Genomic DNA, 23,657 nt, shown 5'->3' on the forward strand with positions numbered 1-23,657 from the left:
TACCAATGAAGAGTCTGAACTACCCACTATTGTTTCAGCTCTGACTATCCTCATGATACCAATGAAGAGTCTTATCTACCCACTATTGTTTCAGCTCTGACTATCCTCATGATACCAATGAGGATGAGGGAGGATGGGAGGATGAGGGAGGATGGGAGTATGTGGGAGGATGAGGGAGGATAGGAGGATGGGAGGATGTGGGAGAATGAGAGGATGTGGGAGGATGGGAGGATGTGGGAGGATGGGAGGATGAGGGAGGATGGGAGGATGTGGGAGGATGAGGGAGGATGGGAGGATGAGGGAGGATGAGAGGATGTGGGAGGATGAGGGAGGATGGGAGGATGGGAGGATGTGGGAGGATGGGAGGATGAGGGAGGATCTGGGAGGATGAGGGATGAGGGAGGATGGGAGGATGGGAGGATGTGGAAGGATGGGAGGATGAGGGAGGATGGGAGGTTGAGGGAGGATGGGGGGGGTGAGGATGGGAGGATGAAGGAGGGGGTGATGAGGGGTGGAGGAGTGGGGTTGGATAATGAGCCCATACCTCCTGGGAGACTGATCTGACAGTGGATCAGATCGCTGTTTCACTGCCACATTCATGGCCGTGAGAACGAGGAATCCACACACACACACACAACCACTCATACACACACACCGCCAGCTTTTCTGTGTCCCAGGAGGAATGAGGATACAGTGAAAGGCTGTTTGTTCAGCTACATGGCTGTGCCGCCGCGGAGGCCTTTGGCATTCAGACGCACACTGCTCCCACGATCAGTCCATTCAGGAGGCCCTCACACAGGAGAGGGTGCGATGCTCTTAGACCTCTCTGGCGTTGTTCTGGAAGTCCCCATTGATGTTTGGACGGGAGAGTGAAACAGTGAAATAGCACAGGGGTTCGTCTTAGCTGTTGTCTTACTGGATGTGTCTTAATGTCCTGACTGTCATGCCTCTTTCTGTATGTTCTCCTATAGAATCTTATACATAGTGGAAAGTGCTTGATTGGGACAGGCTGGGTAGATGCCAAACTAGTTAACCCTGAAAACCAGTTGGAAACCAGATACTCATGTCCCCAGATATCCCTAAACCAGGTTCTGAGTCAACTCTCATAACAATCCGTGTAACAGCTAACTTGTAAGCTTTCAAACATCATTCTGTCTCCTGCCAGAACGCGTCCTCTCTGCCTACCTGCTACTCCACGCAACAAGCCTAGCCTGAGACCCCTGGGGTAGGGGACAAGTTTAGACAGGGCTGGAGGAATCCTCCAGGAGCCAGTCAGGAGCCACTGTCAGTCAGTCTGTCTGTTGCCCCAGGGATCATCACACTCCACTGGGCTAATGTGGATGCGACAGCCCCTGACACGGGGGACAACCCTACTGGAAGAGCATAGTTCCCACCAGGGAGGTGGTTTGTTTGTGTGTTTATTAAATATCATGTCTTGGTTGTTGTTATTGGAGAAACATGATTAAATGTCATTTCAATATTTCTCCTTTCATGTCCTGAATCTGCAGCAGCTAAACATATAAACTACCCCATATATGCAGAGTTCTTTGGGATAAACACGGTTTTAACAAGGTTACTGTATGTTGTGGAAAAGAAGAGATGTGTTCAATAACTTCCATGTGTTTTTCTTTCTTCCCATCAGCTGGTTAAACAGGGTTCTACCAGGACAGTGTCATTTACACACAGTTGGTGCAGCTTCAGCCCCCGGTGGGTAGAAAGGTCTGTCATTGACACGGTTAACTGACTTGGTGAACACCTGGGGTTTCTCTTCATCCAGACACAAACTACAGGGAATAACTGGGGTGGAGCACAGTTGGTACTGATTAGGTTCTGCCACTCACGCACAGACACATGTTGTTCTGGAAGAAAACACAACCCATACATTCTAGAACACACACAGACACATGTTGTTCTAGAAGAGAACACAACCCATACATTCTAGAACACACACAGACACATGTTGTTCTGGAAGAAAACACAACCTATACATTCTAGAACACACACAGACACATGTTGTTCTGGAAGAAAACACAACCTATACATTCTAGAACACACACAGACACATGTTGTTCTGGAAGAAAACACAACCTATACATTCTAGAACACACACAGACACATGTTGTTCTGGAAGAAAACACAACCTATACATTCTGGAACACACACAGACACATGTTGTTCTGGAAGAGAACACAACCCATACATTCTAGAACACACACAGACACATGTTGTTCTGGAAGAGAACACAACCCATACATTCTAGAACACACACAGACACATGTTGTTCTGGAAGAAAACACAACTCATACATTCTAGAACACACACAGACACATGTTGTTCTGGAAGAGAACACAACCCATACATTCTAGAACACACACAGACACATGTTGTTCTGGAAGAGAACACAACCCATACATTCTAGAACACACACAGACACATGTTGTTCTGGAAGAAAACACAACTCATACATTCTAGAACACACACAGACACATGTTGTTCTGGAAGAAAACACAACCTATACATTCTAGAACACACACAGACACATGTTGTTCTAGAAGAGCATTCTATACATTCCAAAACACAAATATTCCCCTCTCAGACAAAGAAGTTTGAGGCAATAATAAACAGTTTTGTGCATTTATTTGTTATTTTACACAAGAGCGTAAAAACATCCACTGGCTGGCAAGAAACTGCGTTTGCAAATTCAAAAAGAGTTGCAAATGATGTGCAGGTTGTGACTGAAATGTACACACATTGGCTGTTTTTCTTTTGTGTGGTGAAATAAATGCAAACGAGTTGAACAAAAAGAACAAGATAACTGAAATAGAACTAATGGTACATTATTTTAAACAGTAGCAGAACTGACATTTTTAAACATTACACAGAAAGCACACCTTCATTGATTCCGTTTCACAAAACTTCACAAAATCACTGCACCTACAGATCAACAAATATATAAATATGATATTTACAGAATAAACAATGATCTAATAATGTGGATTTGAAAGTCTACTCCTTCATTCTACATACTAAGCACCAATACTTTCTAAATGCGTCATCTAGAGGAGTGTTTGGGACTGGATGGATTCTCCTGGCTTCACATTGACACCTCACTAACCATCATGCATACATCAACATACATACATCTACTTCTCACATTGACACCTCACTAACCATCATACACACATCAAAATGAATACATCTACTTCTCACATTGACACCTCACTAACCATCATACACACATCAACATACATACATCTACTTCTCACATTCTACAGATTGGCTTTCGTGTTTGTAATGTCTTTTTTATGGCCCCAGTGAAGACCAGAAGTTGCTTAAGAGTCAGCTGATGGGGATCAGAATAAAGAATACAAAATAAAATATAGCTTTAGAGTTTTGACTCTGGTCTCGGCTGTCAGTCCGTTTGACATTCCTGATGTCCATGTAAACACAGTGGCTTGATTCAGTGGCAGGTCCTTCAGGGTAATGGAGTCTGGTTGACTGACTGCCTGCTCACATAAACACTGGCAGGGAGAGCACCTCGTCTCCCTCCGCTGTGGCTCTGACCAGGGCAGGGGGAAGTGTGTGTGTGTGTGTGTGTGTGTGTGTGTGTGTGTGTGTGTGTGTGTGTGTGTGTGTGTGTGTGTGTGTGTGTGTGTGTGTGTGTGTGTGTGTGTGTGTGTGTGTGTGTGTGTGTGTGTGTGTGTGTGTGTGTGTGTGTGTGTGTGTGTGTGTGTGTGTGTGTGTGTGTGTGTGTGTGTGTGTGTGTGTGTGTGTGTGTTTACGGTGTCGTTGAACCATCTGTTTGGGTGACACCAAGTCTCCAGTTCAGAAGAAGTGCTTTCTCAAGAAGACCCCCCACCCCTGTTACTAGGCAAGGGGGAAGTTAACCAAACTCACTCAGAAAGGGGGAAATTAACCAAACTCACTCAAAAAGGGGGAAGTTAACCAAACTCACTCAGAAAGGGGGAAGTTAACCAAACTCACTCAGAAAGGGGGAAGTTAACCAAACTCACTCAGAAAGGGGGAAGTTAACCAAACTCACTCAGAAAGGGGGAAGTTAACCAAACTCACTCAAAAAGGGGGAAGTTAACCAAACTCACTCAGAAAGGTGGAAGTTAACCAAACTCACTCAGAAAGGGAGAAGTTAACCAAACTCACTCAAAAAGGGGGAAATTACAACAAAACGGGAGTTACACTGAAACAGAGCATATTTGGTCTTGGTCTTTTACAGTGCGTCTAATGTGCTTGAGATGTCCTTCCCAGGGACTGCATTCAGTCAGTTAACTGTTCAGCCCATTCAGCAGGCCTTAAATAGAGTCCGTTTGGTAGAGAGTCAGTTCTCTGTGAGTTGTGTGACATCACCTCTGTGTGTCCAAGACAATTTTCCCCTCAGGGACAATTTTCCTCTCCCAGCGGGCCAATCACACGTTATTCTCCACCGCCACCACAGCCAAGTACTCTGTCTCGGACACATGTGATGCGTCAATGAGCTTGGCCAGGCCCGTCTTGGTGGAATACTTGAAGATGAAGGCCTTCATGAGGTCGTAACGGTAGTTTCTATTGATGAAGTTATAAATGACGGGGTTGATGCAGCAGTGGATGAGGCTGAAGCACTGGGTCAGGTGGAGGGACACATACAGGAAGTTCTCCAGCCTGCAGCTGAAGGGCAGGACGTTGAGGAGAGATAAAGTGTCGACCAATAGGACTCCGTGGTAGGGCAGCCAGCAGACCAGGAACACCACAATGTAGGTCAGGATGATCTTCCGGCTGAAAATAATCATTGATTAATCATTGATTGGATTTATAAAGTGTATGTGTGTGTGTGTGTGTGTGTGTGTGTGTGTGTGTGCGTGTGTGCGTGTGTGTGCATGTGTGCGCGCATGCGTGTGTTTGTGCGTGTGTGTGTGCGTGTTTGTGTGTGCATGTGTGCGTGCGTGTGTGTGTGCGTGTGTGTGTGTGTGTGTGTGTGTGTGTGTGTGTGTGTGTGTGTGTGTGTGTGTGTGTTTGTTTGTCTGTGTGTGTGTGTGTAAGGGGGACACTCACCTGATGCGGCGCTCCTGGTTTGAGTTGGCGCTGGAGCCGGGCGGGTTGGCGTTGCCAATGGAGCTTGCTAATAACAGGTAGAAGACAGCGATGACTGGGAACGGGATGGCGAAGCCCAGGATGATGAAGCTAAGCTGGATGCCCACCATCCACTCTCGGGGGTTGTCAGTGGGGTAGACGGGCCGGCACAGGGTGGCGTCAGAGTGTGTGGACTTGACCGCCTGGAGAAAGTAAGTGTCTGGGACGGAGGCGGCCAGTGCCAGCAGCCAAACCAGGATACAGATCACCCTCCGCACCACCTTCTTCCTGCGGCTGTTCCCTCCGTCTCCGAATAGCGCCACGGACAGGTAGCGGTCCACGCTCATACAGGTGAGGAAGAAGATACTCCCGAAGAGGTTGACGCTGAACACCAGGTGGGTGATCTTACAGACGGCCTCGCCGAAGGGCCAGTGGCCGCGCTGTAGCAGCGAGCTGACCCAGACTGGGAGAGTAGCCACCACACAGAGGTCAGCCACAGCCAGGTTGAGGATGTACAGGTGGGTTTCAAAACGGTTCCTCTCTGAGCGGAGGTTGACCCACACCACCAGGGTGTTGGCGGCCAGGCCCACCAGGAAGATGAAGATGTAGAGGACAGAGAGGGTGTAGAGCACCGCCGCGTGGCTGAACCCAGCCGGGCACAGCAGAGCCTCTACGTGGTGGGATGACATGTTGTCCCCTGTGAAGTTAAGCTCCGACCACATCTCCATCAGCTCCGTCAGCTCGTTCACACTCAGACTCATGGTGGCGTTCACCGCAGTAGGGGGAAGGCCGTGTTGTGAAAAAGACAGAATCCACAATCTGTAAAGCAAGAAGTTAGCTGGTTAGAGTTTGCGCAAAACAAATGGATCAACTGAGGGGCTGTATGAGGGGAAATATGTCCATTTGCAAAACAAGACATTTGCTGGGTGACCACACAAACATATGGACCAAATATGTCAAACAATCATTTCTTTAGAGGGACAACAGGCGTTATCTAAAACATCTCAAGAGGCCAGGGGCGTCAATGACCCCCGAAATCTGAGGGTAAAAAGTATGTGATGATGTCTGGGGGGGGGGGGGGGGGGCTAGGTGGTCCTGAAGTTGGAGAATCTCCCATTTTCCAAACTCCTGAAACAGCATTTTCCATGCTTAATTCTACGTAAAAAATATATATATTTATTTTTCTGCATATCTAAGCATACCTACATGAGCTGTCTGTACCCTTACTGTAAATTACTGTAAAGAAACTAAATATGCTAAAATCTGGGTAACAGATTGAAAGGTGTGTGACTTATTCAGTACATTTAGTTATTGGTTGCTTTTCTAAAGTCTTCCAACCTTGCCAGCCAGCATTCCAGCTAAGATGGTTTTAGACAAGCTAGCTACTCCAACTAGATTGATAACCTGAAATGGCTTCTGGGTAGCTAGTTACTGGGTTGGGGGATTGGGAACATATCTGGAATAGCTAAAGCCAACTTCATACAATTGCAAGGTGGCTAGTAGTGTTAAAGAGACTTTTTAGTATTTTTTATTACAGGATAAATCTGAGGGTCATGTCCCCTGTGCTCCCCATGGGCATGGCGCCTCTGTCCAAGGCGGCATGGTGGGATGTCAGGGGGTTCGACCGATCGCATGCTGTGTCCAGGAATGTTCTCAATGTTTTCCCTCTAGTTCATTAGACAGAGACATTCCTCAGGACTCCCGAGTTCCTCCTAGTCCATCGATAACAATCAAAGTTCCTCCTACCTAGTCCATCAATAACAAGCAGAGTTCCTCCAAGTACATCAATAACAAGTAGAATTCCTCCTAGTACATAAATAACAAGCAGGATTGGGGCCATCGCTGCCAAAGGAGGAGTTATCATGGTCTAAGACAGACAGATTCTCACATCTGAGACCAATCTGACTACTGCCAACTGGGAGCTGAGGGACTATTTCAACTATGCCTGTATTACCACTGAATTATGAACTGAAGTAAACCAGTAAATGATGTATTACTAAATCAAAATAAAGTGCTTTTCAGATTATACCATGTTCAAATGTAACTGTGGCATGGTCCATTTTAAGCTAAATCAAATAAATATCATTTAATACTGTAGGTACATGTGGAGCATGGACATTTATGAGTCCATTGTATTTGTGTACATCCAATTTTATGACTGTGAAATAGGGACCTCCCAACCTCACAAGGACCTCTGAACGACATTCACTTAGCCTTGAGCACAAAGAGAGTGAAGAGAGTACTGACGCTTTCAATGCGACCCAGGAATACCTCAAGGTGAGAACTTCACGGACAGGGAAACGTAGCCTGCGATTGAGATATGGACAGGATGGAGTGTGTGTGTGTGTGTGTGTGTGTGTGTGTGTGTGTGTGTGTGTGTGTGTGTGTGTGTGTGCGTGCGTGCGTGCGTGCGTGCGTGCGTGTGTGTGTCTGTCTATGGAAGGTATGGAAGGTGAACGGTCCCGTTCTTCACTAGAAACAGTGAACCGGCATGACCCTTTCCTTTGAACCGACAGTTCCAGGGTGAGGGGTCAGAGGGCCGTGTTGTTGAGAGAGAGATGTGAAGCGAGCCAGAGAGATTCACATCGGATGAGACCAGAGAACACAGGATGCAACTGGTGCTGCTGGGTAGCCCTTCACACACTGATAAAACCTCTCACTACTTGGCTTTTACTGCCTGTCTTCATGGAATACAGCACTTCATAAGGCATGTTCAGACTGTTCAGTGTTTATACCTTATAAGGCATGTTCAGAGTTTATACTTTATAAGACATGTTCAGACATGTTCAGAGTTTATACCTAATGTCTGTAAAACAAATAGAACTAATATAAATGCAATTGAAACGGATGAACTGGATTTAACCATCAAACAACTTAATTGTTTCTTTATTTGCTTATAACATTAGCCAGATGTTTGTTCATCTAACAGAATTACCATATAGCCTTAAAAGCATTGTGGGTAACATGAGTAGATAGACAGCTGTCTTTAAGATGACCTTAAATCCCTGACAGATGAAAACTAAAAGCCTGACCCATTTGGGAGAGGTGGGTCACATAAAAACAAAAGCTGCAGAAAGCTTGGTGTTGTTACTGCCGTCAATCCCAACTCCATCCATTTGGGAATGGATAACATTAAACGCTGCATCTCCACCTGCCATAAAACACAGCGGCCCTTTTGAGGACCCCAGTCCTTGTAAATCTGTTGTGTTTTCACTGGTCAAACAGAGTGGCTCTTCACCTGGTTCCCTTGTCCTCCCTCTAGCCCTCAGTGGCCCCAGGGCAGCTAGCACCGTCTAGGGCACAAAGAGCTGCCCGTGTGGACACAGCGTCTCTCACCACCACACCCCAATATTACATCCAACCACAGACACACACAAACACACTCACATACACTCACGTACTCACACACACACAAACAAACATACAGTATACACATATTATACACAACCTCCACTCTCTTTCTCGCTCCCAGTCTCTCAGTCTCTCAGTCTCCCAGTCTCCCAGTCTTTCAGTCTCCCAGTCTCTCAGTCTCCCAGTCTCTCTGTCTTTCAGTCTCCCAGTCTCTCTGTCTTTCAGTCTCCCAGTCTCCCAGTCTCCCAGTCTCCCAGTCTCTCATTCTCCCAGTCTCACAGTCTCCCAGTCTCTCAGTCTCTCAGTCTCTCAGTCTCCCAGTCTCCCAGTCTCTCTGTCTTTCAGTCTCCCAGTCTTTCAGTCTCCCAGTCTTTCAGTCTCTCAGTCTCCCAGTCTCTCAGTCTCCCAGTCTCTCAGTCTCCGAGTCTCCCAGTCTCTCAGCTGTTCAGTCTCCCAGTCTCTCAGTCTCTCAGTCTCCCAGTCTCCCAGTCTCTCAGTCTCTCAGTCTCTCAGTCTCCCAGTCTCCCAGTCTCTCAGTCTCCCAGTCTCTCAGTCTCTCAGTCTCCCAGTCTCTCAGTCTTCCAGTCTCCCAGTCTCTCAGTCTCTCAGTCTCTCAGTCTCTCAGTCTCTCAGTCTCCCAGTCTCTCAGTCTCTCAGTCTCTCTGTCTTTCAGTCTCCCAGTCTTTCAGTCTCTCAGTCTCCCAGTCTCTCAGTCTCCCAGTCTCCCAGTCTCCCAGTCTCTCAGTCTCCGAGTCTCCCAGTCGCTCAGTCGCTCAGTCTCCCAGTCTCCCAGTCTCTCAGTCTCTCAGTCTCCCAGTCTCTCAGTCTCTCAGTCTCCCAGTCTCCCAGTCTCCCAGTCTCTCAGTCTCTCAGTCTCTCAGTCTCCCAGTCTCTCAGTCTCTCAGTCTCTCAGTCTCCCAGTCTCTCAGTCTCTCAGTCGCTCTGTCTTTCAGTCTCCCAGTCTTTCAGTCTCCCAGTATTTCAGTCTCTCAGTCTCCCAGTCTCTCAGTCTCCCAGTCTCCCAGTCTCCCAGTCTCTCAGTCTGCGAGTCTCCCAGTCTCCCAGTCGCTCAGTCGCTCAGTCTCCCAGTCTCTTACTCTCAGTCTCTCAGTCTCCCAGTCTCTCAGTCTCTCAGTCTCCGAGTCTTTCAGTCTCTCAGTCTTTCTCACTGTTTTTCTGTCTTTCTCCAGCTCTCTTTTCTGCTTTTTCCTCTCTGCATAATACACTCCCTCTCCCTGTCCATCTCCCTGTCCATTTCCCTGTCCAGCTCCCTGTCCATCTCCCTGTCCAGCTCCCTGTCCATCTCCCTGTCCATCTCCATGTCCATCTCCCTGTCCAGCTCCCTGTCCATCTCCCTGTCCATCTCCATGTCCATCTCCCTGTCCATCTCCATGTCCATCTCCATGTCCATCTCCCTGTCCAGCTCCCTGTCCATCTCCCTGTCCATCTCCATGTCCATCTCCCTGTCCATCTCCATCTCCATGTCCATCTCCCTGTCCACCTCCCTGTCCATCTCCCTGTCCATCTCCATGTCCATCTCCCTGTCCATCTCCCTCCCCCTCTCCCTCCCCCTCTCCCTGTCCATCTCCCTGTCCATCTCCATGTCCATCTCCCTGTCCATCTCCCTCCCCCTCTCCCTGTCCATCTCTCTCCCCATCTCCCTGCCCATCTCCCTTCCCCCTCTCCATCTCCCTTCCCCCTCTCCTCTCCCACCCCTCTCCCTTCCCCTTTCCATCTTCCCTACCCCTCTCCATCCTCCCTCTCCCTCTCAATCCCCCTTCTAGTTCTTGTCTCAGAAGAAACCCTGCAACTTTAAACTGTTTCCCTCCTCCTCCAAGGAACTATACCCCCCCCCCACACACACACACACACACACATACACACATTTCTCTCTCCCCACTCTTTTTCACAGTGAAAATTCTGCCACCATCTGTACTAAATTAATGCATTGAAAGGTAGGCTCTTAACGGTGTCCATCCAGCATATAGCCTGCTGAATATGTGAATGACCAAAATGGGTCAGTCTTAAGTGGGATTTTAGTGATTGTGCATAAGTCTTCTGAAGATACAGTAGATGAATGTTGTCCTACTATAAACGACTTTTGTTAACGGAAATACACACTATAAACTACAGAACTTTTCCATTAATTATTTGATGCGTGATTTATTCACATAAACAGACCCACAGTTCCTGAACACGCTATACCTCTACCTGTCAGCTATAATGCAATATGTTAAGATTTTTTTTTAAGAACGTTATTGTGCACAATTTAGGTGCGTCTATCCATTGCCGTATCATTTGCTTACATACAGGGCAATCTAGATCTGTTTGAATGTAGACCAGTCTGCGGGGATATAACCCACTGTTAATCCGATAGAACCCACTGTTAATCCACACCCCCAACTGTGAGACCCGGGGCGTTTTTACAAATGTATGACAACTTCAGAGCACAACAAATCTCAGCGCCGTGGAATGGTTGGGTAATGTCAAAGTATTCGTTTTCTAAACTCAAGAAAAACTAACAAATAACAAACATATAACATGCCAGTTATAAAAAGTATAATAACCTATGAACTAAATGTATTTTATTTTCTGTCAGTGAAAAAGTAGGATAAAATGCACTATGGGTAGTGTTATTTAAAGGTTACTTACAAAAGGCCTTTCGGTGTCCTTTGTAACTCCGTCAACACAGAAATTGCACAGAATGTCCCCGTGAATGCTTTTGAGAGTCCCTAGACTGGTGTCAATATTGAGGTTATAGTAGGCCCATTGAAGTCTGTAGGTTATACGCAAATTGACTGAAGAGCTCTCGGGTTCCTGCTCTGTCGAGACTAACTCGCTTTGTCCCGGTGCACTTGTTAAATACTGCAGAGAGCAACGCCTACTAGGGCAACTAGGCAGCTTGGTAAAACTGATTCATTGAGGTTTCAGCAAAAAAAAAAAACAATGGAATCGACGGATTTGCGAAACATCGGATTTCCACTCCCACCAACATAATAGAGATATAAATAGTAGTTAGTTATTTGTGTCCGAGTACTGAAAAGCCTGACGTCCAATTTGAAAGTCAGTGGGCTACGGAGTGCGTATGCTGCTTTGCATTCCATCACCTTCCGATACTGGTGGTGCGTTGGTGCTGAATTCTTTAGGGGACATTTCTTATAATAGATTGACGAGCTTTTCTGTAGGGCCATATATTATCATGATATTATTATAATTTAGTAGCCTATGCTAAATTCATTAGAATATTGGTAGATAATTGACTAAAATCAATGTAAAATATTTACAAGAAACTGTTAGCCAGTGGGCTATGTTTTACACTGAATTATTGTCTATGCCTACTTTTAAACATCATTTTGAATGCATTAATAGGCCTATATAATAATGTGCAGGCAGCAGGGTAGCCTAGTGGTTAGAGCGTTGGACTAGTAACCGGAAGGTTGCTGACAAGGTACACATCTGTCATTCTACCCCTGAACAGGCAGTTAACCCACTGTTCCTAGGCCGTCATTGAAAATAAGAATTTGTTCTTAACAGACTTGCCTAGTTAAATAAAGGAATTTAAAAAACAAATGTATTCACATCTTTAAAGGGATACTTCTGAAATTTGGCAATGAAGCCCTTTATCTACTTCACCAGAGTCAGATGAACTTGTGCATACCATTTTTATATCTGCCTGCAGTTTGAAGGAAGTTACTAACTAGCACGGTTGCAGCCAACCATCCAGTCACATGCTAGCAGTCATTGCGCTAGCGCTAGTTAGCATTGGCTCACTAAACTACCTCTATCATTCTGGATGCAGAGACATACAACTGGTATCCACGGCGGGAGGTAGCCTAGCGGTTAAGAGCTCTTGAGCACTAACTTAGGGTGCTGGTTCGAATTCCTGAGCTGACTAGGTGAAACATCTGTAGATGTACCCCTGAGCAAGGCACTTCGCCCTAATTGCTCCTTTAAAATGATGACTAAAATGTAGAAAGTAAATGCAAGCGACAAGTTCACCTGATGTAGATAAAAAATAAAGGGGTTCATTACCAAATTCCCTAATAAGGCTCTCTGTTAACCAAATTCCATTTGGAGTGACCTGAGTGCGCGCATAAAAGATTGGTGTGAAAATTTGATTACTTTGCCTTCTAGGCAAACTGAGGATGGAGGAATTCATGCAAACAGATGATCTAGACAGAAGAGACACTCCTTTATTTGACCTGCACGTGGTTAAAGTTGGAACACTTAGTAGGTGAATGTTTTTGGTGTTTAACTATATATTTTTTAACCTTTCTTGGAACAAACTCAAAGGCTTGGTGTTCTTTAGGAGCTCACCTGTTCACCTGCCTTACTGGGGTGAGTTTAAACACATAGGCCCTATGCCAGCTTGGCTCTTGTCATCTTGATTTTGGCAAGACATCTTACCATATGCCATATAAAAAAAGCACAATGTGAAATTTCATTCATTGAAATATTTGCCAATGTATTGTGTAATTTTAGAAAGGAAGGATGGATGTTTGTTTGCCAGGGAATTTGATACAGTAGATAGATTGTGTTTGACTGACAAAGCCAGGGTGCTGCACCTGGTTGAACAATGCATGTCCATCCTCACTGCATCTGACAGAACCATCAGGGCCAGTCTCTGATGTCCTGCAAGCCAACGCCAGATTCGGGTACTTTCTGAGGTTGTTCCCACCTGGCTTGGGCCCGTCAGAGGGGAATCCAGTGAGATTCGGTAAAAAGCACCCCTCTCCCTTCCACCTTATGAGTTTACAGTTGGCTACATAACTGCCCATGTTGTGTCCTTAAACCTCTATTTTAATGATATAAAACATGTCAGCGGAAAATGACATTTAACTGTGGATCATTGATAAGATGAGTTTATATAAAAGTTATCTGAAATACCGTTCCACTTCAAACATTAGCCTATCTGCTACTTTTGATGTAGCCATTAGTGAACGTGTGGAAAGTTCATTTCAACAGGCTGTAGCACCTGTATGTTACTGTCTATCTCACCATTCAGTTATTCAATATACCATGGCAGGCACGCATGACGGATCATATAGCACTCATAATCAGCCTTTGTTTTGGGGGACCACCGGGATAAAGGATGTCCTTAGGATCTATTGATGCGTTCACTGCAAATAGAATGTTACAGTATGCTGATATTGCACATTAGAAAGCCATACATCTCTGTTCAGCCAGCTCATTTGCCTAAGCGTGCATATAGTGACGTGTCTTTCTTTACATGTGCTGGTAATGTTGACTAAATATTGTCAACAACTTTAGAAAAACAACTTGGGAAAATGTAGAATGAAAAAAGAGAAAGGAAGGCTCTGTATAAATTCATTTGCTGCCGGTAAAAGTGAGAGCAACATCTCTTCTGCTATAGTTCTAAACGACACGAGCTATCGTTTGGTCAAACCTAATTGCGCAGGCGTGGCGTTTCGTTGCTAGACGCTCTGGCGCGCACACAGCAAGAAAGCAAACACGCTTCAGTCGATGGGAAGCGCATAACTTTTTTGGCGAAGTCTTTAAATTGAAAAATAGGTGTAGTATGGCATCTTCAGTGTGATTTTATTAATTAAAAATCTAAAATGATTCGTGTTTAAAATTATAATCTTATTCTGTGTTATTTGAGAGTGTGACGATATTTTCCCACATCAAATGCGATGTTATTGGCTCCTGTTTTGTGTGATAGAGATTTTAACCTTTTCTCCAAAGCACCTGTCTGACCCATGTTTTGACTGCCGAACGGTTTCTGAGTCTGAACATCCCAAGGATGGAACCGATCTAGAACAGCGGTGTTTCCCCTACATTAACGTAAATATAGCTATTATCATTAAATACCCTTTTTTTTAATTTGGAAATTAAAGTGAGATGTTTTCAATTTTATCAGATGCGTAATTTTTTATTTACAAGTTATTATTTTCAATAACGGCCTAGGAACATTGGGTTAACGGCCTTGTTCAGAGGAAGAACGACAGATTTTTACCTTGTCAACTCGGGGATTCGATTTTACAACCTTTCGGTTTCTAGTACAACGTTTTAACCACTAGGCTACCTGCCGCCCAATGCAATGCTTGTGCATTAATAGCCTTATAGTGCATCAAGAAAAACGGAACTCACAATTCTATTGGAAACATAGCTCGTGGAATTACACTCAAGAATGTCACACAGGTATTCTATTTTGTTTTATTTACATTATGTATCTCATATTGTGCAAATTCTGTAACCAATGTTGTGGCTAGACTATATAGGCCTATAGGACACTTGGAAAGATCCAAATGACACCCACAGACATTTCCAGGAGAGGCACTGCACAACTCTAAACAGAGTCAACCACTTACTCAGTTGTGGTCCTACTTCCTTTATGATTTCCTGACTATTAAAAGGGCTATGGGAGAGCAGCAGTTTGCGAAAGAGAGAGGAAGTCTACATTGTGTTTTGCTGTTCCCATAACAACAGACAGTCATGTTTGTATCAACCTGGCTAAGCATTTCAAAAGCAGTTAGTCTGAGCTATATTTCCCATCCCTAGATGTTGTTACTGAAATGTTACCACACAGCTTTATTCACAGATATATGTCTACTCACTGAGGACATGTGAAACAAAACAAACAAAATAAAGCCTAATCCTTTATTTCCTGGTCACCTGACCGATTTAAGCCTTTGTGATTTGTTGACCTTGTAGGTTTTGGGGTTTCATTGGGGGTCCTTTGAATTATTTTGACTTAACAGCGTTGTTGCCTGGGCACTAGTTGGGTATCTGGTTGAATTCCCCAACACCCTCTCATTTTTATTGTAATGTCCCCCTCAGAAATGTCCTTTCAGCCTAGTCCTCACTACACCTCCCCCATTCCCACCCACTGACCCCTGGCAACTTTGATTCAACCAGTCCCTTAACAAGAGTGGGCCATGGAAATGCTGCCTTTAGGGTAATGACATAGGCCTCATAGGAATATGAAAGGAGCATGGTTTCACCATTGTAAGCCTCAGCTCTTTTAGATATACAGAGGCAGCAACTATGTTAAAAGTTAAAAGAGAAAATAATTACATGTTTACAGATGTAGGAGCGTAATTTGATCACTCTTTGTTTTGTTGCTGAGAATTTTCCAGCACCGCAGGAAATGCAGTTGAGCTTTGTGATTCACATAAATTAACTGAAAACCTACATTAACACACGGTTACATTAACAGTATTGCACTTTTCTTGTAGCCTACTTTTGGCCAGATTATGGACTAAATGTTCAAATCTGTTAAAAATCCTGTTGCTACAGGATTATTTTGCTGCGACAATATGGGTCAAATTAAGATCCTACATCTGTAGGCCTATAATGGTTATTTGTTGATGGCTGTTAGGGACTGACATTAGGGATATCTAGCGGCCATTTTTGTTTTCTTCATGGCATTGATTGTTCTATGTGTCAACAAACTCACATTTTTACAACAGCTAGGCTGAGGTAGGAAGGCATTTTTATACCTACAGTAAATATCAACTATGACCAAGAAGACAATTGCACCCCTCTCATTCCCAGGTGTTTTAGCCAGGTGGTGTTAGGCTTGTTTGAAGGTTTTGACTGACAGACCACCTGCCAGTTACTGCATGACAAAGAGAGGGTTATTGACAATCTACTGCAAAGTGCAAGAAATAGGTGTTAGAATCCTTCAATCCTTTTAATGGTACTTGTCAGACATTACCTGGAGAGACAGCTCTGCCAAGGGCAGCTATCCTGAAGCAGGTGACGGTTCTACCTTGGCCTTGATCCGTCCAGAAAAGTAAGAGAGAAAAGTTATAGAGAAAGAGCCAGACATAGTAAGAAAGAGAACCCTCCCCTCGAAATATGTCCAATATGTCCATCCACATACGATATGCCCTTCCCCTTCGCTCTCCCTTCTCTTCCTCCTTCACTTCCCCTTCTCCTCCTTCCCCTCCTCCTTCTCCTTCCCCTCCTCCTTCTGTTTCCCCTTCACCTTTTCTCTCCTCCTGTTCTATCCCCTTCACTCTCCCTTCTCCTCCTTCCCCTCCTCCTTCTCCTTCCCCTCCTCCTTCTGTTTCCCCTTCACCTTCTCTCTCCTCCTGTTCTTTCCCCTTCACTCTCCCTTCTCCTCCTCCTCCTTCACTCTCCCTTCTGCTTCTCTTTCCCCTTCTCCTCCTTGTCCTTCTCCTCAGCTCCTACACCAGGATGTGGGTCCAGGCCCATGGAGCCTTGGAGGACCTTCTGGTGGATGAGCACCCTCCCACTGCCCCTCGGCCGCTGAAGGACCGGCTGCAGGTCTTCCAGGGCCTGGCCACCTTCTACCTGAAGTACCTGCAGATCTTCCGCAGCCTGGAGGCTGTCTACGACCAGATAGTTCACCCCCAGAAGAGACGCATGGTCAGGCACGTGTTGGACGGCGTGATGGGTAGAATCCTGGAGCTCAAGAACGAGATGGTGGAGCTGGAGTTCTCAGAGTTCCACTACTTTGATGATGTGCTGCAGGACCTCAAGCTGACACCTGTGAGTCAGTGGTACTGTACCGGGGACTGAGTGATAGGACGTGAAGGGGGAATGAGGAAAAGGAGTTTCTGTATCCTGACAGTCATTTTCAAAGTATTTGGAACTCACCCCTTTAACTCAGAGATTCCACCTTTTGAATCACACACAACGACAGAGAAATATTTATGCAATATTATATTTTGCAGGAGGACCTGGAGGTGCCCATCCCTCAGTATTTTGTGAGAGAGAAGATGCGTGTGCTGCGGGACAGAGAGAAGATGCTGGCTCATGTCATGGCTAAAGGGGGACACATTGAACAGGTTGAGCAGGTTAGAGAAACACACTATCAGACTCCCTTATGTAAGAAATGATTACAATTGTTACCATGAAATTCATTAAAAGAAATACGGTTACCTCAGCCTAGATATATAGTGTGGATATAGAATAAAATATTAAACATTACTCTAGTCTCACACAGCAGATGCTTCTTCCCCAAGTTGTATGCCTGGGGAGGAGCTTAACATTACTCTAGTCTCACACAGCAGATGCTTCTTCCCCAAGTTGTATGCCTGGGGAGGAGGTTAACATTACTCTATTCTCACACAGCAGATGCTTCTTCCCCAAGTTGTATGCCTGGGGAGGAGGTTAACATTACTGTCACACAGCAGATGCTTCTTCTCCAAGTTGTATGCCTGGGGAGGAGGTTAACATTATTCTCACACAGCAGATGCTTCTTCCCCAAGTTGTATGCCTGGGGAGGAGGTTAACATTACTCTAGTCTCACACAGCAGATGCTTCTTCCCCAAGTTGTATGCCTGGGGAGGAGGTTAACATTACTCTAGTCTCACACAGCAGATGATTCTTCCCCAAGTTGTATGCCTGGGGAGGAGGTTAACATTACTGTCACACAGCAGATGCTTCTTCCCCAAGTTGTATGCCTGGGGAGGAGGTTAACATTACTATAGTCTCACACAGCAGATGCTTCTTCTCCAAGTTGTATGCCTGGGGAGGAGGTTAACATTACTCTATTCTCACACAGCAGATGCTTCTTCCCCAAGTTGTATGCCTTGGGAGGAGTTTAACATTACTCTGGTCTCACACAGCAGATGCTTCTTCCCCAAGTTGTATGCCTGGGGAGGAGGTTAACATTACTCTCACACAGCAGATGCTTCTTCCCCAAGTTGTATGCCTGGGGAGGAGGTTAACATTACTCTAGTCTCACACAGCAGATGCTTCTTCCCCAAGTTGTATGCCTGGGGAGGAGGTTAACATTACTGTCACACAGCAGATGCTTCTTCTCCAAGTTGTATGCCTGGGGAGGAGGTTAACATTATTCTCACACAGCAGATGCTTCTTCCCCAAGTTGTATGCCTGGGGAGGAGGTTAACATTACTGTCACACAGCAGATGCTTCTTCCCCAAGTTGTATGCCTGGGGAGGAGGTTAACATTACTCTGGTCTCACACAGCAGATGCTTCTTCCCCAAGTTGTATGCCTGGGGAGGAGGTTAACATTACTATAGTCTCACACAGCAGATGCTTCTTCCCCAAGTTGTATGCCTGAGGAGGAGGTTAACATTACTCTAGTCTCACACAGCAGATGCTTCTTCCCCAAGTTGTATGCCTGGGGAGGAGGTTAACATTACTCTAGTCTCACACAGCAGATGTTTCTTCCCCAAGTTGTATGCCTGGGGAGGAGGTTAACATTATTCTCACACAGCAGATGCTTCTTCCTCAAGTTGTATGCCTGGGGAGGAGGTTAACATTAATCTCACAGTGTTGAGGTCCTGTCCCTCTTATGTCTATACTGCTGTCTGTGTCAGGAGGTGTCGGTTCAGACCATGTGTCTGGAGGAAGCTGTTCGGGTCCTTCAGGTTTGTGAGCGGGCACGGCAGGGTCGGCTCAGGCATCGCTTCATGAAGGAGATACGGCAGGCTGAGGAAGAAGGGAGCCAGGCCAATAGCCAAACACCCATCAGCACCCTGGACCCCGACCAGGCTGCCACATGCATTCAGAAGGTAAGGAGTGTAGTATACTTATTGTTTCGTTTCTCATATGTTGTCCGCAAACTTTACTTTCAATACCAGGCCAACATCTCCAATTGCTGTTGAACAGTACTGACTGATGTTTTAATACGAGTGAACCACTAAAGACACAGCCAACAGTCAGGGAAGCTGATTAACTGGGTTAAAGTAACTGTCCAGTGTTTCCAGATTTCTATGAAATATTACTTATAGTTAATTACAACATGAGTGAAATAGTTTTCTCTTTTCATTTATTAAGTATGTTAAAACGCAGCTTTTCTGTGTTGGAATGGTGTGGGCATTAAAAATATTCATGCAAGTAGACCACTGACTGGCCAGCTCATCCTCAGGATGATGACATCATCCTCTATAAGGAAATAATAAGCATTTTTGAAATGGTCTGTTTGAGATACAAGTTTGAGTTGTTTTTTTTTTAAGTGTTTTTTTCCCCAATTTATACTTTGTCCACAAATACAAGTATTGGATGAGTTAACAACATTATTTGAGTATGAGTTAACTTTTAAAAGTGAGATTTTCCCTGGAAATGTACTTTAATATGGTCACAAAGGGTTGTAGTTCATCCCACTCTCTCTAGTCAGAGGGTTGTAGTTCATCCCACTCTCTCTAGTCAGAGGGTTGGAGTTCATCCCACTCTCTCTAGTCAGAGGGTTGGAGTTCATCCCACTCTCTCTAGTCAGAGGGTTGGAGTTCATCCCACTCTCTCTAGTCAGAGGGTTGTAGTTCATCCCACTCTCTCTAGTCAGAGGGTTGTAGTTCATCCCACTCTCTCTAGTCAGAGGGTTGTAGTTCATCCCATTCTCTCTAGTCAGAGGGTTGTAGTTCATCCCACTCTCTCTAGTCAGAGGGCTGTAGTTCATCCCATTCTCTCTAGTCAGAGGGTTGTAGTTCATCCCACTCTCTCTAGTCAGAGGGATGTAGTTCATCCCACTCTCTAGTCAGAGGGTTGTAGTTCATCCCACTCTCTCTAGTCAGAGGGTTGTAGTTCATCCCACTCTCTTTAGTCAGAGGGCTGTAGTTCATCCCACTCTCTCTAGTCAGAGGGTTGTAGTTCATCCCACTCTCTCTAGTCAGAGGGTTGTAGTTCATCCCACTCTCTCTAGTCAGAGGGTTGTAGTTCATCCCACTCTCTCTAGTCAGAGGGTTGTAGTTCATCCCACTCTCTCTAGTCAGAGGGTTGTAGTTCATCCCACTCTCTTTAGTCAGAGGGTTGGAGTTCATCCCACTCTCTCTAGTCAGAGGGTTGTAGTTCATCCCACTCTCTCTAGTCAGAGGGTTGTAGTTCATCCCACTCTCTCTAGTCAGAGGGTTGTAGTTCATCCCACTCTCTCTAGTCAGAGGGCTGTAGTTCATCCCACTCTCTCTAGTCAGAGGGTTGTAGTTCATCCCACTCTCTCTAGTCAGAGGGTTGTAGTTCATCCCACTCTCTCTAGTCAGAGGGTTGTAGTTCATCCCACTCTCTCTAGTTAGAGGGTTGTAGTTCATCCCACTCTCTCCAGTCAGAGGGTTGTAGTTCATCCCACTCTCTAGTCAGAGGGTTGTAGTTCATCCCACTCTCTCTAGTCAGAGGGGTGTAGTTCATCCCACTCTCTCTAGTCAGAGGGTTGATCCCACTCTCTCTAGTCAGAGGGTTGTAGTTCATCCCACTCTCTCTAGTTAGAGGGTTGTAGTTCATCCCACTCTCTCTAGTCAGAGGGTTGATCCCACACTCTCTAGTCAGAGGGCTGTAGTTCATCCCACTCTCTCTAGTCAGAGGGTTGTAGTTCATCCCACTCTCTCTAGTCAGAGGGTTGTAGTTCATCCCACTCTCTCTAGTCAGAGGGTTGTAGTTCATCCCACTCTCTCTAGTCAGGGGGTTGTAGTTCATCCCACTCTCTCTAGTCAGAGGGCTGTAGTTCATCCCACTCTCTCTAGTCAGAGGGTTGTAGTTCATCCCACTCTCTCTAGTCAGAGGGTTGTAGTTCATCCCACTCTCTCTAGTCAGAGGGTTGTAGTTCATCCCACTCTCTCTAGTCAGAGGGTTGTAGTTCATCCCACTCTCTCTAGTCAGAGGGCTGTAGTTCATCCCACTCTCTCTAGTCAGAGGGTTGTAGTTCATCCCACTCTCTCTAGTCAGAGGGTTGTAGTTCATCCCACTCTCTCTAGTCAGAGGGTTGTAGTTCATCCCACTCTCTCTAGTCAGAGGGTTGTAGTTCATCCCACTCTCTCTAGTCAGAGGGTTGTAGTTCATCCCACTCTCTCTAGTCAGAGGGTTGTAGTTCATCCCACTCTCTCTAGTCAGAGGGTTGTAGTTCATCCCACTCTCTCTAGTCAGAGGGTTGTAGTTCATCCCACTCTCTCTAGTCAGAGGGTTGTAGTTCATCCCACTCTCTCTAGTCAGAGGGTTGTAGTTCATCCCACTCTCTCTAGTCAGAGGGTTGTAGTTCATCCCACTCTCTCTAGTCAGAGGGTTGTAGTTCATCCCACTCTCTCTAGTCAGAGGGTTGTAGTTCATCCCACTCTCTCTAGTCAGAGGGTTGTAGTTCATCCCACTCTCTCTAGTCAGAGGGTTGTAGTTCATCCCACTCTCTCTAGTCAGAGGGTTGTAGTTCATCCCACTCTCTCCAGTCAGAGGGTGGTAGTTCATCCCACTCTCTCTAGTCAGAGGGTTGTAGTTCATCCCACTCTCTCTAGTCAGAGGGTTGTAGTTCATCCCACTCTCTCTAGTCAGAGGGTTGTAGTTCATCCCACTCTCTCTAGTCAGAGGGTTGTAGTTCATCCCACTCTCTCTAGTCAGAGGGTTGTAGTTCATCCCACTCTCTCTAGTCAGAGGGTTGTAGTTCATCCCACTCTCTCCAGTCAAAGCCAAACCACCTCTTGATGAATTGCTCAGAGATGGGTAACAGAATACCATCTGTATAAAACTCTGCTAGACACTTGGCCTGACTCCAAGTCCAGATCGATGGCTGCTTTTACTTTGTATGGAGACTCCATCTGAACAATGTTATCTCAATGTCACCTCTCTGTTGTTGGTTGGTTCAGAACCAGAGTACCACCTAGATGTTCTCGTACTGACACCCAGATGTCAAAACGCGGGGTCATCACATTACATGATCAGCAAGGTCATGGAAACAAACACCTAAAATTCAGACTCCCTTTCAGTTCCCCCCCACCATTCTCTCTCATCGGCCCAAGTGTAAACCATCTCTGGCCTAACAAAGCCGCTGGGCACATTGCTTTCACGGAGGAATCGGGTGTGTAGATATTTTATGGAGAGGTTGGATCATGTATCGTTATAATAATGTGTCATGGCTGAGGTAGTGACAAGTGGTTCTGTTGACCTGACCTGTTGGGGTTCATGTTCAGGTCAGAGCGCTGGGTCAATGTTAATCCCTGTCTTGCACAAGGGACGGTATCGATCAAACACTGTTAGACAAACCTGACTTTGTAAGCAGCACCTTGGTAGAACAGGACACTACTTTTATATCAGATGACACCACCACTGTGACTGATACATAGAGGCTCATTCCTCCCTGCAGTAGAGTTACATTCCTCGTCTATGTGGAATGTATTGTAGCAGACCAGACAAAGAGAGGGGTCTCTTCTACGGGGGGGGGGCAGGTGTTATCATGAGTAGCGTCTGTCTCCTGGATATTAGCTGCCTGCCAGCCCCCGGGTCCTGAGTGTTTGGCATTTGTCAGGCTCTGCTCAGCTCTCAGCTGTTCATGCAATGCAGTATGGGCATGCTGGTTATAAAATCCCCTTTTGTCTGTCCCCTTGTGTTGTGTTCTACTTGTCTCATTTTATGTTCTATGTGTGTCTTGATTTGGGTTCTATGTATGTATTTTTGTGTTCTAGGTGTCCTGTTTGTCTGGTGTGTTCTAGGTGTCCTGTGTTGTGTCCTAGCTGTCCTGTTGTTCTGGTGTGTTCTAGGTGTCCTGTGTTGTGTCCTAGCTGTTCTGTTGTTCTGGTATGTTCCAGGTGTCCTGTGTTGTGTCCTAGCTGTCCTGTTGTTCTGGTGTGTTCTAGGTGTCCTGTGTTGTGTCCTAGCTGTCCTGTTGTTCTGGTGTGTTCTAGGTGTCCTGTGTTGTGTCCTAGCTCTCCTGTTGTTCTGGTATGTTCCAGGTTTGGCGGGGCTACAGTCAGAGGAAGAGGACCAGGAGAGAACGGCTGGAGGAGATGATATTTCTGGGAATGGTGGGTGTACTTGTTCACTGTTCCCTCTACCAGGACTGTGTTGGGTAACAAAGGGGCAGGGTTACTCTGAGTCAATAAACACAGGCACGTCTGTATTGGGAAGGTCAGCCAATCAGTACCAGTGGTGATAACCAGACAAGCCTTGGTGCCATGGTAACTATGTTTATCTTCCCTTTGTGCTAAATCTGTTTCCCTGTCTGTCTGTCTGTCTGTCTCTCTGTCTCTCTCTTTAAGGGGCTTTATTGGCATGGGAAACATTGCCTAAGCAAGGGAAATAAACATTAAAACAGTAAACATTACATTCACAAAAGTTACAAAAGAATAAAGACATTTCAAATGTGATATTATGTCTATAGACATTGTTGTAACAATGTGCAAATAGTTAAATTACAAAAGGCAAATAAAAGGTGTTTGTTCTTCACTGGTTGCCCTTTTCTTGTGGCAACAGGTCACAAATCTTGCTGCTGGGATTGGATTGGATTTGGATTCAAATTCTTTGTGGATCTGTGTAATCTGAGGGAAATATGTGTCTCTAATATGGTCATACATTTGGCAAGAGGTTAGGAAGT

The 23,657-nt window shown here is 45.6% G+C and overlaps 2 protein-coding genes across 2 annotated transcripts in view; one reads left to right on the forward strand and one right to left on the reverse strand.

Moving 5' to 3' along the window:
• Positions 1–2,620: 2,620 nt before the first annotated feature.
• Positions 2,621–11,527, reverse strand: LOC118965241 (atypical chemokine receptor 3). The gene is made up of 3 exons (XM_090239771.1): positions 11,065–11,527; positions 5,044–5,880; positions 2,621–4,767 (listed from the first exon to the last, which is right to left on the reverse strand). The coding sequence occupies exons 2-3, from the start codon at positions 5,820–5,822 to the stop codon at positions 4,422–4,424; spliced, it is 1,125 nt and encodes a 374-aa protein (XP_090095897.1). The 5' UTR covers positions 5,823–5,880; positions 11,065–11,527; the 3' UTR covers positions 2,621–4,421.
• Positions 11,528–16,148: 4,621 nt separating this feature from the next.
• Positions 16,149–23,657, forward strand: part of LOC110527289 (dynein regulatory complex subunit 11) — a 53,974-nt gene continuing 46,465 nt past the window's right edge. The window contains exons 1-4 of the mRNA XM_090239772.1: positions 16,149–16,893; positions 17,079–17,201; positions 18,694–18,888; positions 23,017–23,088. Coding sequence (XP_090095898.1) covers positions 16,237–16,893; positions 17,079–17,201; positions 18,694–18,888; positions 23,017–23,088 — 1,047 coding nt within the window. The 5' untranslated portion in view covers positions 16,149–16,236. The remainder of the gene's footprint in view (positions 16,894–17,078; positions 17,202–18,693; positions 18,889–23,016; positions 23,089–23,657) is intronic.

Source organism: Oncorhynchus mykiss, chromosome 7 (assembly GCF_057628025.1).
Source record: "Oncorhynchus mykiss isolate SJ-2025 chromosome 7, ASM5762802v1, whole genome shotgun sequence".
NCBI classification, from domain to species: Eukaryota; Metazoa; Chordata; class Actinopteri; order Salmoniformes; family Salmonidae; genus Oncorhynchus; species Oncorhynchus mykiss.